Source organism: Galeopterus variegatus, unplaced genomic scaffold, assembly GCF_000696425.1.
Source record: "Galeopterus variegatus unplaced genomic scaffold, G_variegatus-3.0.2 Scaffold411, whole genome shotgun sequence".
NCBI lineage: Eukaryota > Metazoa > Chordata > Mammalia > Dermoptera > Cynocephalidae > Galeopterus > Galeopterus variegatus.
Genome location: NW_007726522.1, coordinates 497,562 through 514,537, shown reverse-complemented (window position 1 = coordinate 514,537; position 16,976 = coordinate 497,562). Strand labels below are relative to the sequence as shown.

The 16,976-nt window shown below is 39.0% G+C and overlaps 1 protein-coding gene across 1 annotated transcript in view; it reads right to left on the bottom strand.

The window, feature by feature from the left end:
• Positions 1-3,272: 3,272 nt before the first annotated feature.
• The window catches only part of LCMT1 (leucine carboxyl methyltransferase 1), a 56,760-nt gene continuing 43,056 nt past the window's right edge, over positions 3,273-16,976 (bottom strand). Inside the window, exons 8-11 of the mRNA XM_008568466.1 lie at positions 13,470-13,590; positions 8,895-9,004; positions 5,090-5,187; positions 3,273-3,497 (exon numbers count right to left, since the gene is read on the bottom strand). Of these exons, the coding sequence (XP_008566688.1) occupies positions 3,475-3,497; positions 5,090-5,187; positions 8,895-9,004; positions 13,470-13,590 (352 nt within the window). The 3' untranslated portion in view covers positions 3,273-3,474. The remainder of the gene's footprint in view (positions 3,498-5,089; positions 5,188-8,894; positions 9,005-13,469; positions 13,591-16,976) is intronic.

Below are 16,976 nucleotides of genomic sequence, written 5' to 3'. Positions count from 1 at the left end.
CAACCCTCGGTGTTGTGCCCACACTGCGCTCAGCCAGTGAGTGGGAACCGGTCTCCACATGGGATCCGAACCCTCGGCGGGAGCACCACCACACTCTCAAGCAGCGCACTCTCCAGTGCGCCACCAGGCCGGCCCAATATGATGAACTTTCAAAAGGAGAGGAAAGAACTGTGGTTACCAGAGGTGGGAAAGGGGGAGTGGGAGGGGAGTTAGAGACAAATTGGTAAAGGGTTACAAAGAATTCTTACATTTTGTAATGATGAATGTAATGATGAATACTTATCCTGATTTGATCACCACATATTGTACACAGGTATTGATATTCAACTCTGTACCCCACAAATCTGTATAACCAATTATCTTTCAATTAAAAAAAAAGAGGCTAAAGACTTTTATGCTGAAAACTACAAAACATTAATAAATTAAAGACATTAATAAATGGAAGGACATCCCATGTTCATAGATTAGAAGACTTAATATTGTCAAGATGTCACTACTGCCCAAAGTGATCTGCAAACTCTGTCGATCTTAATGTCATTTTTTGCAGAAATAGAAAGACCCACCCTAACATTCATACAGAATCTTAAGCAACCCTGAATAGCCATAACCATCTTGAAAAAGAATAATAAAGTAGAACAACTCACACTTCCTGATTTCAAAACTTACTACACAGCTATAGTAATCAGAATAGTGTCACAATGGCATAAAGACAGACAAATAGACCAATGAAATAGAACAGAGAGTCTAGGTAATCAGAATAGTGTCACAATGGCATAAAGACAGACAAATAGACCAATGAAATAGAACAGAGAGTCTAGAAATAAACTCTGACATATATATGGTCATAAGATTTTCTACAAGGGTACAAGACGATTTCATGGGGAAAGGGCAGTCTCCTCAAAAAATGAACAAATGATGCTGAGAAAACTGAATATCCACATGCAAAAGAATTTGATGGACCCTTACCAAACACCATACGCAAAAATGAACTCAAAATGGATCAAAAACCTAAACATAAGAATTAAAATTATAAATGTACAAATGCCCAACAAGCATATGAAGAGACGCTCAACATCACTAATCATTAGGGAAATGCAAATCAAAACCACCATGAGGTACCACTTCACATTCATTAGGACGACAATTACATATATCAAAAAAAAGAAAGAAAAGAACAAGTGTTGCAAGGATGTGGAGGAATTGGAACAATTGTTTACAGATGGAAATGTAAAATGGTACAGCTACTGTGGAAAACAGTATGGAATTCTATTTCTAATTTCAAAAAATTAGAAATAGAATTACCAGGCCAGCCCCATGGCTCACTCAGGAGTGCAGTGCTGATAACACCAAGGCCACGGGTTCAGATCCCTATATAGGGATGGCCGGTTAGCTCACTTGGGAGAGTGTGGTGCTGACAACACCAAGTCAAGGTTAAAGATCCCCTTACTGGTCATCTTTATAAAAAAAAAAAAAAGAAAAAGAAAGAAATAAAATTACCAAATGATCCAGCAATTCTACTTTGGGGTATATACTGAAAAAAATTGAAAGCAGGGACTCAAACAGATATTTATACACAAATGTTCACGATAGCATTATTCACAATGCCCCAAAGGTACAAACATCCAAATGTCTACTGATGGAATAAGAGGTAACCAAAATGTGGCATATACACACAATGTAATATTATTCAGCCTTAAAAAGGAATGAAATTTTGACACATGCTACAACATGGATGAACCTCAAAGACATGATTAGTACAATAAGCTAGATCAAAAGAAATACTATACAACTCCACATATATGAGGTATGTAGAGTAGTCAAATTCGTAGAGACAGAGCACAGAATGGTGGTTATGTGCTATGATCCTTTTCTATTCTAGATCTTTTTTAAATAATGAACTTGATCCACTAAATTGATTTATCACCCACTGAAGTCTTGGTCCCAAGGTTTCAAAAACACTGGATTAGTGAATATTACAGAAGTTTTAAAGACACACTATTACTACCCTACAATCTTCTCCTTGAACTGAGAAGATGTGAAAGGTAACAGAAAAGGAAATAATCTTTTCTCTTAGGGATTCAGTTTCATTTCATGCTGTTATCAGTGCACCAACTCCCATCAAAAGGCATACCACTAGTGGTATGCGGCCCCCACTCTAGGGGACACTGGTCTAAAGATTCCAACCGATGGGAGAAGAGGCTATTACCTCTCCAAAGGAAATAATCTTTTCTCTTAGGGATTCAGTTTCATTTCATGCTGTTATCAGTGCACCAACTACCATCAACAGGCATACCACTAGTGGTATGCAGCCCCCACTCTAGGGGACACTGGTCTAAAGATTCCAACCGATGGGAGAAGAGGCTATTACCTCTCCAGCAGAGGAGAGCACACACAGGTTCAGGTTCACAGTCCCAGTCCCGTAACCAAAAAGTTATCATGTATGAACAGGCCTCATGTTTCTGAATGGTAGGGTAATCACTCCAGGTGCCCTACTATTCTGTATCATTACTGTATTAGTTTACTATTGCTGCTGTAACAGATTGCCACAAACTGTGGCTTAAAACACAAATTTATTCTCTTATAATTCTGGAGATCAGATATCTGAGATCAGTTTCACTAGACTAAGGTCAAGATATCCGCAGGGCTGGTTCCTTCTGGAGGATCTGAAGAGGGAAACTGTTTTCTTGCCCTTTTCAGCATCTACTGGCTGCCTATATTCCTCACATTTTTCCTCTTCCTCCATCTTCAAAACATATCATACCACCTACTCTGACTCTGTCCCTCTAATAAGGACACTTGTGATTACATCAGGCCCACCTGGATAATCCAGGACAATCTTCTCACCTCAAGATCCTTAACTTAATCACATTTGCCAAACCCCCTTTGCCACCGAAGTTAACATCACTGCAGGTTCCAGGGATCATGATGTGGACACGTTAGGGGGCCATCATTCGACCTGCCACAATAACCAAGATGAAGGAGGCAATCAAGTGGGCTAGTCTGGCAAGGGCAGAAACAGGGGCCAGAGAAGAGCTCCAGTACCTGGTGGAGGCCAAGGGGCAAGGTGCTAGGTACAACGTCAGGTGCTACCACAAAGAGCACCTGGGGGATTAAATCCCAAAACAGATGCAAGGTCATGAGCTGAGTGACTCACAGGAGTAAGCTAAGGACAAAGCAGGACTCAGGATCCTTGTCTTTAGTTGACAAAAGGTGACGCCTGCCCAGCCCGTGGACACAGAATGAGCAGACGATTGGCAGAGGTCCAACACACATGCAATTGGCAACTCAGATTTATTTCAACAACAATAAGTCAATAGGAACTGGTATGACAACTTTAGTAACCTTAGGTTTCTCAGAGTGTGGAATGAGACTGGTAGATGAGGCCAACCCATCCCTTAGGAAGCTCAGCACATCTCCTCTGGGAAGGCTAGCCGCTTCAGTTCTGGTTCAGCATGAGCATGAGCTTTCCACAGATTAATAACTTATCTCCTTCAAACCTGAAGGGAGGAAACACACAGATGCTGTAAAGACATTCTCGGAGTATGCAGCAGAGAAAACAGAAAGGGCTGGGAGAATGTGGCCTTGCTGTGGGCCCATGGTGACTGGCTCTGGGGTACCAGGCACACATCTGATTGCCACAGCTCTGCTCACCTCCTATGCAAAATGAGGTTTCATGAGGACATAAGAGGTTGGGTGAGGCTGTGCTTGTGGGTGGTCTCATAGGGATTAAGAAAGCATTATAACAGTTTATGGGCTCTCTGCAGTTAATGCCAAAAATCTACCCTTTAAATGCTAAACATTTAGCAAATGCAGAGATGGTGCTACAACATGCACATACAAGCACTGATATCCTAAAGCAGACAGACGGACAGTGGGGACAAAAGAAGCCCCTTACATTAAATGTTCAATAGATCATTCCTTTGTAAGAACTAGAGTTAACTAAAAGTATTAGAAATAACCTATATTTCCCAAACTAATGGGAAAGATAACTAAATTTAGACACAGTCATACGTTATTTTATAAAGCCATTATGCTGAGAGTTTTTATTAGAAAGGGGTAAATGCTTATGTTATAATATTAAATTTTAAAAGTCAGGTTCAAAGGCATATAAATATATAAGTTCAACTCATAAAAACAAAATAATATCTAGAAAAAGACTGAAAGGAAAAAGTTACTAGAGGTTATCTCTGAGTGATAGGCATATGGGTGAATTTTCTTTTCTTTGCCGTACTTTTTAAATGTTTCCAAATTCTCTGTTAAAAATTATATTGTTTTTATAATAGGGGGAGGATAACAATATGAAAACAAACCAATAAATGATTTTAAATCAAAAACAAATTTGAAAGGACTTTGTGGGCTGAACTGCACAGCTGGGTAAACTTATGAAGGAATGATAAGCCCAAGGGCTGATGAATAGTCTCATGTCAACCTGGAATTTTCATACAGGAAACAGTCCTTGCCTCTGTCAAGTTTTTGTTTTGTATCAGCTGCCTGCCTGGGGTCCTGTGTCATTCAGATCACATCTATAGGACGCTTGAAGGGCAGCTACTACAGCAAAGGCCAGAACTGCGATCTAAAATGGTCTCCTCTGGGCTACAGAGACACCCAAGGAATAACCACAGGGGAGCAAGACCGACATGGGGCAGTTGAAAAGGAGGAGCTGGGTCAAGACAGAGGTAACAAGAAACTGGGACATGGATCCATGCTCACTCCCTGTGGCCCTTGTCTGCCATGCCCAGGGAAGCACACCTTAGTCATAGAGAGAAGAGTGAGGAATGCAAGCCACAGCTGCCTGGGTTGTTAGAGAGATGCAATGATCTGTGTTTAACATCTAGGAAGCCTGGTTATAGGATGATGAAAGAGACAAACACTGGTTACTTTTTGGGGCACATGGCTTGTTTAAGCAGTTCTCCTGGTTTCTGCATTATAATTACAGAAGATGTAACAGTGAATTCTCTGTAGACACTCACAGACACATATATAATCCTTTAGTTCTTTCTGTGCCTAAAGATCCAGGTATGTCTTTCATTCTTTGTGGAAGAAAAGATCCCTATTTCCAGGTCAAAACAACAAAAGCAAAATCCCATACCCAGGCCCCTTCCTCCTTTAGTGGCCCAGCACAGGCAGTAGTGCTTCATGAGCTGCTCAAGAAGCTCCATCTCATCCAGGAATTCAAGTGACTCTATCCTGTGGAGGGAATTAAAATAGAAAAATAGAAATTTACACAATTAAACATGAAGAAGATCATCTATAGTTACCAATATGGAAGATGTTCATGATATGTTAAGTGAAAAGAGGCAGACTACAAATAGTATGTATGGTGTTGTTCCATTTTAATTTATATTTATTGAAAAGAAACATATCAGAAACAAAATCAAAAGACAAGTGAAAAACTAGAAAAATATATTTGCAATATAAATGACAGTGGGTTGATTTCCTTGTTATATATACAAAGCTATTCAACGTCAAGAAGAAAAACTTTAAAATTCATTTAAAAGACAGGAAAAAGACCAGTTCACCAGAAAAGAAAAACAAGAGGTTTTTTGTCTCATTTCTGGGAAAAGAAATGTAAATGAAAATACAAGATACTTTTTCAACTCTCAGATGACAAAGATCGAAATGCTGATATACATTTTAGCAAGGACATGGGAAAAAGGTGCTCACTGAATTATGGTAGGATTACAAAACAGTGCCACCTCTCTGGAGGGCAATCTTTAAAATATACATCCTTTGACTCAGCAATTCTGCTTTCAAGAATTTACCCTATATGATGTATGTTCAAGAGCATTCACTGTAGCACCATAGCTCCAATGCAGTGACAAGCAAAAAACTAAACTAGAAGAGATGGTTGAGTAAATTAAAGCAAACTCATACAATAAGATATTATGCAGTTATTTTTAAAAAATGGGACATTGAGTCATACATTTCATGAAAAAAAATTTTTTTTCATGGGATAAGGTCTGTATGTATTAACATGGAACAACCTCCAAGACACATCTTGGAATTTAAACAGCAAGTTGCTTAGTAAGTAATGTGCATAGGATTCCGCTATGTATATAAAGAAAAAGTGGAGGACATATATGCTTGTATATGCATAGACTACTTTTGGGAAATACAGAAGAAACTAGAAATGGTGGTTGTTTCTTGAGAGAGAGGGTAGTAGACAGGTAATTAAGTGAGGGGGGGTTTAAAAAATTATATCCATGTATGACTTTTCAGAAAAAGCATTTTAAATATAAACTTTTAAATACATACACACAGAGAGAAACACGCACGAACATATGAAAATGGCTTTTAAAGAAAGTTTTTGTGGAAATATGTGTACACTGTGGGGGAAAATTCAGGCATTTCCAAAAAGTATACAGAAGAACATAAAAAATGACCCACATTCCCCCTATTCACAATAGCTGTGGCTGAAAATCTCATATTGCCATTTGTCCAGGCTTTGTGTGCACATGTGTCTGCGTGTGTGTATGCACATGGGTGCACACATACGTGCGTGTGTTTGTGCAGGCTTCTGTAGCTGTGTATTTTCTCCTGTATTGGTATGCATGCCTAAGGACCACATCTGAAAGGAGAATTACTATCCATAAAGTACTTTGGTTGCTTCCCAACTAACCTTACCAAAAGACATCCAAGACAGCTTTCCTAATACCAAGTTCTGGAGAAAAACCAGCACCATAATGAAGGGTTGGGGATGGTTATTACCAAGTACAACTAGCAGAAGATACGTACTACTAATTATGAAGCTGTTCACTAGAATGTGGCTCTCAAAGATGGGCACATCTTTGGGCCGATTTTGATCATCACTGTATCCCTTGTGCTTAGAAAAGTGCCTGGCACACAGAAGGCACTCTGCATTTGTGAAATGAAAAGGCCCACCTTAGCTTTCTATTTATATTCCATGGCATCCAGCACATGCAGCCACAAACTACACAGCACCCACAGAGCTAGGGGAGGGCTGTTCGGCCTGGGACAAACAGACCAGAGTCTGTCCCATCTTATCACCCATCGCTGTTAGGGACATGCTGCTGTCTACAAAAGGCCATGGCCACATTAGACAAACAACTGCCTGAAAGCAAGTTGCTCTCCTGTGGTTGACACCTCCCCTGGGTATACAGAAGAGTTGCTAGAGCATCCACTGCAGATGCCAGGACAGGGACATTCAGAACATGTCAAGGGTACACAGTCTCAACATGTAGCATCTGAAAACCTGCCCATGGGAAAAGATGCTTCTAGAAGAATCCAGGAAGTATCACCCTGATCACATGGAAACAGCACTTTCTCAAATGTTCAAGGCTTTCATTGCCAGTTACTGACAGACAAAATTGGAAAAAAAACAGGGATACTTCTAAATGTTAATAAGTTCTATGAAGCAGCATGGCCAAAAATCCTTCTGATGACTTTGTAAGTGACCAAAACCTGTATCTTAGGTCTTCAAAGGCAAGAAGAAAGCACAGATCATGAAGCACAAAGTAATCATAAAAACAGAATTAAAGCAGGCACTAGCACTACACAGATGTACACACAGTGATATTCCCTCCAGTGTTTCCATCATAAAGAAATGATTAAGTTTTATAATGATGAGTATGCTAATTACTCTGATCTGATCATCACACATTTATAAATGTATAGATATTCAACTCTGTACCCCATAAATATGTATAACCAATACATTTCAATAAAAAAAGAGACCAAAACTAAATGCCCAGTTACAGACATTTTTAAATTACTTTAAAACTATTATTACCAATGTACTATGTCCACATATGAATATAAACAACTATGTACCCTTAAACAGAATATGGTAGCCTCAATACTTAGATTGTAAAGATAAATATGATCATCAAGTTTTAAATAAAGGAGGGTAGTTTACAGACCAGTATGTCTAGTATGAATCCACAAGTTGAAAAAACAGAAATCTATATATGAATATTTATCTTTACATAAATAAATATTCTTCTTTACATATAGCCTTTTCATAGGAAAAGAACACGCTCCAACTTGTTAACAACTGCTGTCTCTGGTGAGCAAGTACAGAGTGAGAGCTACCTTATACTTCCTACACTTTATACTGCTCGAAATTTTTTTAGAACAATTTCTTTTATAATGAGGGAAAAAGTGCATTTAAAAATCTGCCAATAGGGCCAGCCCAGTGGTGCACTGCTACAGTGCACCGCTTGGGAGTGCAGAGGCGCTCCCACCAAGGGTTCGGATCCCACTATATTGAGCACACACTGTTATAATGGGGGAAACTCAGTAAGATATATTTAATCAATCATGTACAATATGTTGACCATGTTAGGATCCTGATTCAAACATACCAACTATAAAAAAGTTTTAAACAATCTGGGAAAACTGAACATGGACTGGGTATTAGATGCTAAGAAGGAATTACTGTCAATTTTTGAGGTCTGATGGTGTTATCACTCTAATGGGGGAAGAAAGTCCTTATCAGTAGGAGATTCACGCTGAAATATTTAGGAGTGAAAGCATGTACTGTCTGGGACTTGCCAGAAAATGTTCCAATGACACCAACAAAATAATTGTGGAGGGAAACACATGAAACGATTTTGACAAAATGTTAGTAACTATTGAAGCTGGTGGAACATGTGTGCATTTTAAATTCCCTCCACCTTTATGTTGGTTTGAAAATTTGCATCATAAAAAGTTAAAATAATAAGGTGTGGGAAATGCAAATTTGTGTTTTCCATACCAAGATGGCAAAACAGCTTGGATTTTCCTAGCATCATGCATGAATCAGTGGCCCACATGGAGCCCTAGCTGCCTGTGTCGGCAGGTACTCAAAAGGGCTTCTCACATTATCTTATCTGCAAAGGGAGAATGTCCCTCCATGGCTGGCTAGGGGTCCAAGCGGATATCCCAGTCCCTACTCTCTGACCTGTGACTCCAGTGACTTGCAGGTTTCCACTCCCGCCAGGTCACACTGTCGTCTCCGCAGGTTTTCAATCATAATCTGCCCAAACCGATCATCCATGTTCACCTGAGGAGGGAAAGAGGAGGTTGGGTATCACCATAATGATTCTTTTTAAATATGCAAAACAAAGCATTAATGTCCTATTTTTAACCAGCCGAAGCTGATGTTTAATGACACTCCCATGCAGGTGGAGGAATGAGGAGCGGGCACTAGCACACAGCGCTAGTGGGAGCATAAACTGGTGCAGCCCCTTGAAGAGCAACTGGGCAGGATACATCCATTTTAAATGCTCAACCTGTGACACAACAGTTCCACTGACAGCAAATTTATCCTGTATCATACTTGCACATGTATGCAGATATGCCAGAATGTTTACTACAGCACTGTGTATAGTAGGAAGAATCTGGAAATAAATACCCTTTAGGGTTGAATAAATTCTGGCATGTTCATATACTATATGGCCATGAAAACAGGAAAGGTTTTAACCAGCCGAAGCTGATGTTTAATGACACTCCCATGCAGGTGGAGGAATGAGGAGCGGACACTAGCACACAGCGCTAGTGGGAGCATAAACTGGTGCAGCCCCTTGAAGAGCAACTGGGCAGGATACAACCATTTTAAATGCTCAACCTGTGACACAACAGTTCCACTGACAGCAAATTTATCCTGCATCATACTTGCACATGTATGCAGATATGCCAGAATGTTTACTACAGCACTATGTATAGTAGGAAGAATCTGGAAATAAATACCCTTTAGGGTTGAATAAATTCTGGCATGTTCATATACTATATGGCCATGAAAACAGGAAAGAAAGATAGCTATAGATATGAATCACCTCTAAGGTAAACTCTTGAAAAGCAAGGTATAGAGCAGTATCAATAGTATGCTCCCATCTGCCTCTAAGAAAAAACTCTCTCTTTATATGTGTGTAAAAATATTCTGGATGTACCCCATAAATATATATAATTTGTCGATTCAAATTTTAAAAAGTGGAAAGAAAACTGGAAAAAAACAGAACTGTAAGTGGACTTTAAAAAGTAACCTTTCTCTAATTACAAAAGTACTACCTGCATATTTTAGAAATTTAGAAAATACAGATCAATAAAAGAAAATATGAAATATGGCAGCATTGCTTCCCAGGTTAGAGGGCTGAGGTCTGGGGTAGGAGAGAGCTTTACTTTTCCTTGTCTATACTTATATTGTCTGCTTTTTGTACTCCGCATATGGCATTACTTTTTGAACAAGAAAAGTAGTCTAAAAAACTATAATTAATCTATATATACGCACAAATGCCAGAGAACATATTAGTTTACACTAGTATAGCATATACACAATTACTTTGTCATCCACAAAGTTTCAAAAATTTATGACTTTAACAACATGTAAATGATTCTCAGAGTTCATGTGACAGCACTGCCAGACAGCACCAACAGTATTCTCTTTCAGTGCAGAGTAAGGCTTACGTGGCGGGAATGCTCAGACAACACACTGCTCATTCAGGACAGAAGGTGTCTGGGAGCATCATGCTCCATCATTTTATTGCCTGGATTTGAATCCTGGCTTGGCACTTACTAGCTGTGAGGCCATGGACAAGCTGTTTAACGCTGTGCCTCAGTTCCTCCACCTGTAAAGTCAGGACAGTACTAGTACCTAGCTTGTGGATTGCTGTGATAATTAACTAAATTAATATATGTAAAACTCACAGAACTGTGCCTGGTACAGTGTAAGCAAAATCAAAGAATCTATCATTACTTTGTTATCATTACTGAAATTATCATCATCCATGTGGTTTTGCCATTTTAAACTACTAATTAGTTAACTGTAAGGCACATGAGCAATTAACACATGTTGTGAGAATGCCAATGATTATGTATTTGTTAGAAAATTACTGAATTAAGTTAAATGTTTATTATTCACAAGGGAAGGGTGGTGGGGTAGGAGTTGAAAAAGTTTAGGGACAGCTGTGGACAATATACTGAAAACCGGCACATTCCCGCTTGCTCCAAAGTGACAGGGTCTCTGGTCAAAATTCACTAATCCACCGTCTCTCATTCGATGGTGAACAGTATAGCATATACACAATTACTTTGTCATCCACAAAGTTTCAAAAATTTATGACTTTAACAACATGTAAATGATTCTCAGAGTTCATGTGACAGCACTGCCAGACAGCACCAACAGTATTCTCTTTCAGTGCAGAGTAAGGCTTACGTGGCGGGAATGCTCAGACAACACACTGCTCATTCAGGACAGAAGGTGTCTGGGAGCATCATGCTCCATCATTTTATTGCCTGGATTTGAATCCTGGCTTGGCACTTACTAGCTGTGAGGCCATGGACAAGCTGTTTAACGCTGTGCCTCAGTTCCTCCACCTGTAAAGTCAGGACAGTACTAGTACCTAGCTTGTGGATTGCTGTGATAATTAACTAAATTAATATATGTAAAACTCACAGAACTGTGCCTGGTACAGTGTAAGCAAAATCAAAGAATCTATCATTACTTTGTTATCATTACTGAAATTATCATCATCCATGTGGTTTTGCCATTTTAAACTACTAATTAGTTAACTGTAAGGCACATGAGCAATTAACACATGTTGTGAGAATGCCAATGATTATGTATTTGTTAGAAAATTACTGAATTAAGTTAAATGTTTATTATTCACAAGGGAAGGATGGTGGGGTAGGAGTTGAAAAAGTTTAGGGACAGCTGTGGACAATATACTGAAAACTGGCACATTCCCGCTTGCTCCAAAGTGACAGGGTCTCTGGTCAAAATTCACTAATCCACCGTCTCTCATTCGATGGTGAACGGCTGCGTGCTGAACAAAAGAATGCATGTAATAAAGCAAGTGCACGAAGCAGCACACATCCACAACGTGTGCAAGCACGGAGCATGCAATTAATTCTCCCCAGGTGCGGAGTCCTGAAAGCACAGGCAGGCTCACAGGATTTATTCACATCAAAAGAAAAGACCGATGAGCCCAGCTTCCATGACAGCCATTTCACCAGGATGGAAGACTGAGTCTGAGCAATGCTCCCAATTAAAGACATGGAAGAAAGAAAAATCCACCAAACAAAAACCAACTGCACAAGAACCTGGACCAGGACTGGAACTGAGAAGGAGGTCGAGAGACCAAGGCCTGGCCAACTGCACAAGAACCTGGACCAGGACTGGAACTGAGAAGGAGGTCGAGAGACCAAGGCCTAGCCACAGATCAAGGAGGTCGAGAGACCAAGGCCTGGCATAATTATGTGACATTGGGCAAGTCCCTTTACTGCTCTTATCCATAATAAAATTAAAAAGAAAATGGGACGTAAGGCAAATAAAATCAATAAAACTGAAATAAGACAAAAGACATAGCTACCATGTGTTCAGAGCTTATCATATGCACACCACTGAACAACCTCTCAAATTCCCATAATCCAGACAGATAGGTATTATCCCTTTAAAAACAAAGAACTGGGGCTCAGAGAGATACAAATAACAGCTACTGCTTATCAGCCCCGCAATGCAGTAAGTGCTTTTGCATATATTAACCCATTTACACCTCACAACAACCTTATGAAGTAGGGACTATTACTATCCCTTTAAAAACAAAGAACTGGGGCTCAGAGAGATACAAATAACAGCTACTGCTTATCAACTCCACAATGCAGTAAGTGCTCTTGCATATATTAACCCATTTACACCTCACAACAACCTTATGAAGTAGGGACTATTACTACTTTCAGAAGAGGGAACAGGCACAGAGAGGTTATATTACTTGTCTGGGTCACACAGCTAGAAAGTCTCCCAATGAACTCCCCAATCGCTAAATAATGCTATCTGAGGTCACACAGCCAAAAGTAAGAGATGGGCCAGGATTCAGACCCAAGCTGGATCACTCCAAAGTTCTAGAGCATAACCTTTTTTGCACTGAATCAGAAGAGGCAAATGGACAGCCAGTGGACCAAACTCAGTGATTTTAGATATTAGGAAATTTTACATTAAAACACTGCATTTCTAACTTCTCTTGAAAAACTGGGAATTCCAGCAACTCTAGCCTCACATGTCCACATGGTAACAATTGGCTGGAACTGAGTAGTGGCCATGCCCATGAAATGGGACACAGGTGCTCCAGTTCACTCCAGTCCCCACTGTTCCACACTTCTTACACCTGGCCAACCTCCCCATTTGCATTACCTGCTCATTCCCGAAGGCATTTGACTTTTCTACCCCTACACTGATGGTAGCCAAAATCCTCTTCATCATGTTCTATGACTCTACAGTAAACACACTGATAAAATAAGAACTCGAAAAACTTTCATAAAGGCTACAATAGAAGGTGCAAAAACTCTAACTGAAAAGTTTAGGAAGTCAAGAAATCAGGAGTACTATGACTGCTGGAATCAATTAATAAAGGAGATGTGTGAGTGGCCGGAGGTAGAAGGAAATGAACAAGGAAAGTGTATACCGAGGGTGCTAAGAGAGGGAAAGCCACCACTGGAGTCCTGGACAGAATCCACATCTCTGTGCCTCCTTTTACCTGTTCATAGTTTATGATCATGGCTGTCTCAAAACTGTTGGCTGCCCACTTTAGGAGGCTTGCAGACTGCTCTGGAGTCATGTAAACCAGGACACATTCAGTTATCAGGAGTGTTGGCAATCTTGAGAAGAGAAAAAGTCACATAAATATGTTTCATCAAGTCAGGACCCTCTAACTGCACCTGTACTACAGTACTGGCAGGACAACCAGAAGGACTGAACAATGCATAAGACACATGTACCACCATTACAACCCAAACTTTCATACTGTAAAAAGATGAGTAACGACTGGTCTGGTTTATGAAAATGTGTCAAACATGTGGGGTCAACTGTAAAAAGGGCTACAAATATTTCCCTCCTGTGCACACACATCATAGCAATGTAATACAGCAGATTCTTCCATTCAAGAGTTGGGATTTATTTTCCTACCCCCGGAATCTGGGTTAGTCACATAACTTGCTTTGGCCAGCAGGACAGCAGCAAACATGAGCTTGAAGACCATTCACACATTGGCACCTGTACTCTTGCTGCAATTGGAAACGTGAAACCAACAATATGAATGAACCCAAGCTAACCTGCTATATAAGACGAGAAGTGCCATGGAAAAGAATGAGGCATCCCAGCTGACTGCAGTCAGCCCCAGCTGGCCTGCCTGCTGTCCACACATGCGTGAACCCCCAAGAGCATCAACTAAACCTGGTCCCCAGCAGAATAACCACCCAGCTAAGCCCAGCCCAAACTGCCAACTCAGAGAATCCTGACCAACTAAATTATAAGTTGTTTTAAACCACTGAGTTTGAAAAAAAATAATAAAAAAATAAATAAACCACTGAATTTGGACTGACCTATTACACATCAAAAGTGGACTGATACAGTGTATAAATACTGATATACTTTTAATAGAATCTAATTCTTCATATATAAGATTTCACCATCAAGCACTAAAAATAACATGAATAGTCTTCAAGAAACTACATTAGTGGTTGGTACATAGATTTACCAGGCCTAAAAGTAATCAACAAATTATGAAATAGGAAAAGCAACAAACTCCTAAAGAAGCAACAAAAAGTTTTAATTTTTGAAAGGGAACACTGGTAGCCCATAAATTATGCAAGTCCACTGAGTGCAATTCAGGAGCACTCTCCCCTTTTGGCCCACTTGGACTATTCTTTCCCTTACTCCAAAATTCAGGGGGAGGGTACAATTTTCTTAACCTTCTACCTCCCAACTAGTCTGGGAAGGGGTCAGTGCTGACAGTCCTGGTGAAGCCTGGAGAAACGCTCTCCCTGTCTCTAGAACTCTGCTGTATTGGTTTTCTTCCTAGTTCATTTACTCCTCCTTCTCAGACCCCTTTACTGAGTTCTCTTCCCCTCCCTGCCCCCTAAATACTGACGTTCCTCATGGCTACGTGCTATTTCTCCCACAAAACAAATGTGTGATTTTTGTCTATTTTTATCAGGAGAAGATCTTCCAATAAATTGTATGAAATCAAATGCCAATAACAAGAAATTGGTTAAAAAGAACATGGTATGTCCACCCAGTGGAATGCTAAGCACCTCGTAGGAATGTTTCAAAATTGTATTTATTAACATGAAATCCATCCATGGTCCCCAGATTCAAGTGGCCTATTATATACTTCCTTACATTTCTTCAAAGCAGATACCACAAGAGTAATTACATGGTCACATGTAATTAATTAGCTGTTTAATGTCTCTTTTCCTCAGACACTAATGTGTGAGCTGTTTTGTTCATGGCTCTATAGTGGGCACCTGTACCTTGTAGATTCTCAATTATTTGCTGAATGAGTGAATAAATAAATAAACGAGTAACTATATATGTACATATACACCCATACATACACATACATATATAGATATATTTGATTATTTTAAAAGTTCCAGAACTGTATGAGTAGCATTATTACATTTTAAAGAAAAATATATATTTACAAATTTTGACAGAAAATTTACTAAGGTGGTTATCTCTGAGAGTTAGGATTAGAAATTATTTTTAATTTTTATTTTTTGGCAGCTGGCCAGTAGTGGATCAGGAATTATTTTTATCTTCTAGAAACTATCAGAACCATGCGTAACAGCTAAAATATAGAAATAAATAGCATTTCTCAGAGTTTTTAAAATTGTTATCAACATCATCAACTACTAACATTTGTTGTTGGGTTCTACTAGTATTTTTATTTTTCAAAGGAGGAAACTGAGAAAGAGAGGTGAAGTAAGTTGAAGGTCATGGTCTACTGCATGTTCCTGTCAGAATTCAAACCTGTGCAGCTGGACCCAGTACCCAAACTCACGATTACGATGCCCTAAGAGAGAAAAAGCTGCCCATGAGTAAATACTGGCTTTGACCTGACAGTACCATCTGTTTTGCTCATCTGGATTTCACTTTTTTTGAGTAAATACTGGCTTTGACCTGACAGTACCATCTGTTTTGCTCATCTGGATTTCACTTTTCTTTTTTTGTTGTTGTTGTTTTTTAAACAATAAAATGTTATATAACTCAAGTTACTGAAAAATATGAGGGTGCTTCAAAAAATTCATGGAAAGATTACTATTATCTTTTAATCCTATTTTTCCACAAATAATTTTTAAAGTACCATTGTATATATCCCAATGCTCTCTGAAATACTGGTCACCAGACATCTTCAACTCAATGTGGCCCTACATAAGTCATGGTACAAAGAAACAGAGACCACTAAATCCAGAGGAAACAGAATCAAGTCTAAGTCTGAGTTGTAAGCACAGCAAAAATCAGAAAGAAAAACATTTAAAAGATTTTTTAAATGAACAATAATAATCTAAATCTGAACCCCAGATTATATAACTAGAAATAGTTAGAAAAAGTGAATGCGTGAAGAAAAAATATTCCAAAACCTTGTCCAATAAGTTGATAACTCCAGAAATACAGTTTCAAGAATCTTGTTAATACAAAAGGTAACCATTAGTATGTAAGCTATTAACATGTGGGAAGCTAGGTGAAGAAGGATTTTTGGAAAATTTTGTGTTTTGTAAGTCTAAATTATTTGAAAATGAAAAGTTAAAATGTCTTAAAATATTTTTTAAAGGGTAGCCATTAGCATTAAAAATAGGATTAATATTTTTCAAAACATAAGTAAAAGAAAAGCACAGAAAAGACAGCCCAAAAAGAAAAATACAGAACACAAGTGAAACTACAAGAATTAGACATGTAATTCTAATCGTTGTTACATTAACTGTTTTCCATCCATTGTGTAAATTTCCAAAAGCAAGGCAAACTTCGCTATTAAGAGCTAGCCCAATGTATAACTGATTTCTTCCTGATCTTTCACCTCATTTACCAAAACAGCTGGTTACTGAGGCTGCAGTTCGATTCAGATGTGACTCAAGGAGTGCCTGTCATGTGCCCATTTCTGTTCAACTGTTTTCACATGCATTCCTTTAGTTAATCTTCAAAACTGTCTTATGAGGTAGTTTTTATCCCAGTTCACAAATGAGTAAACCAAGGCTTAAAAAAA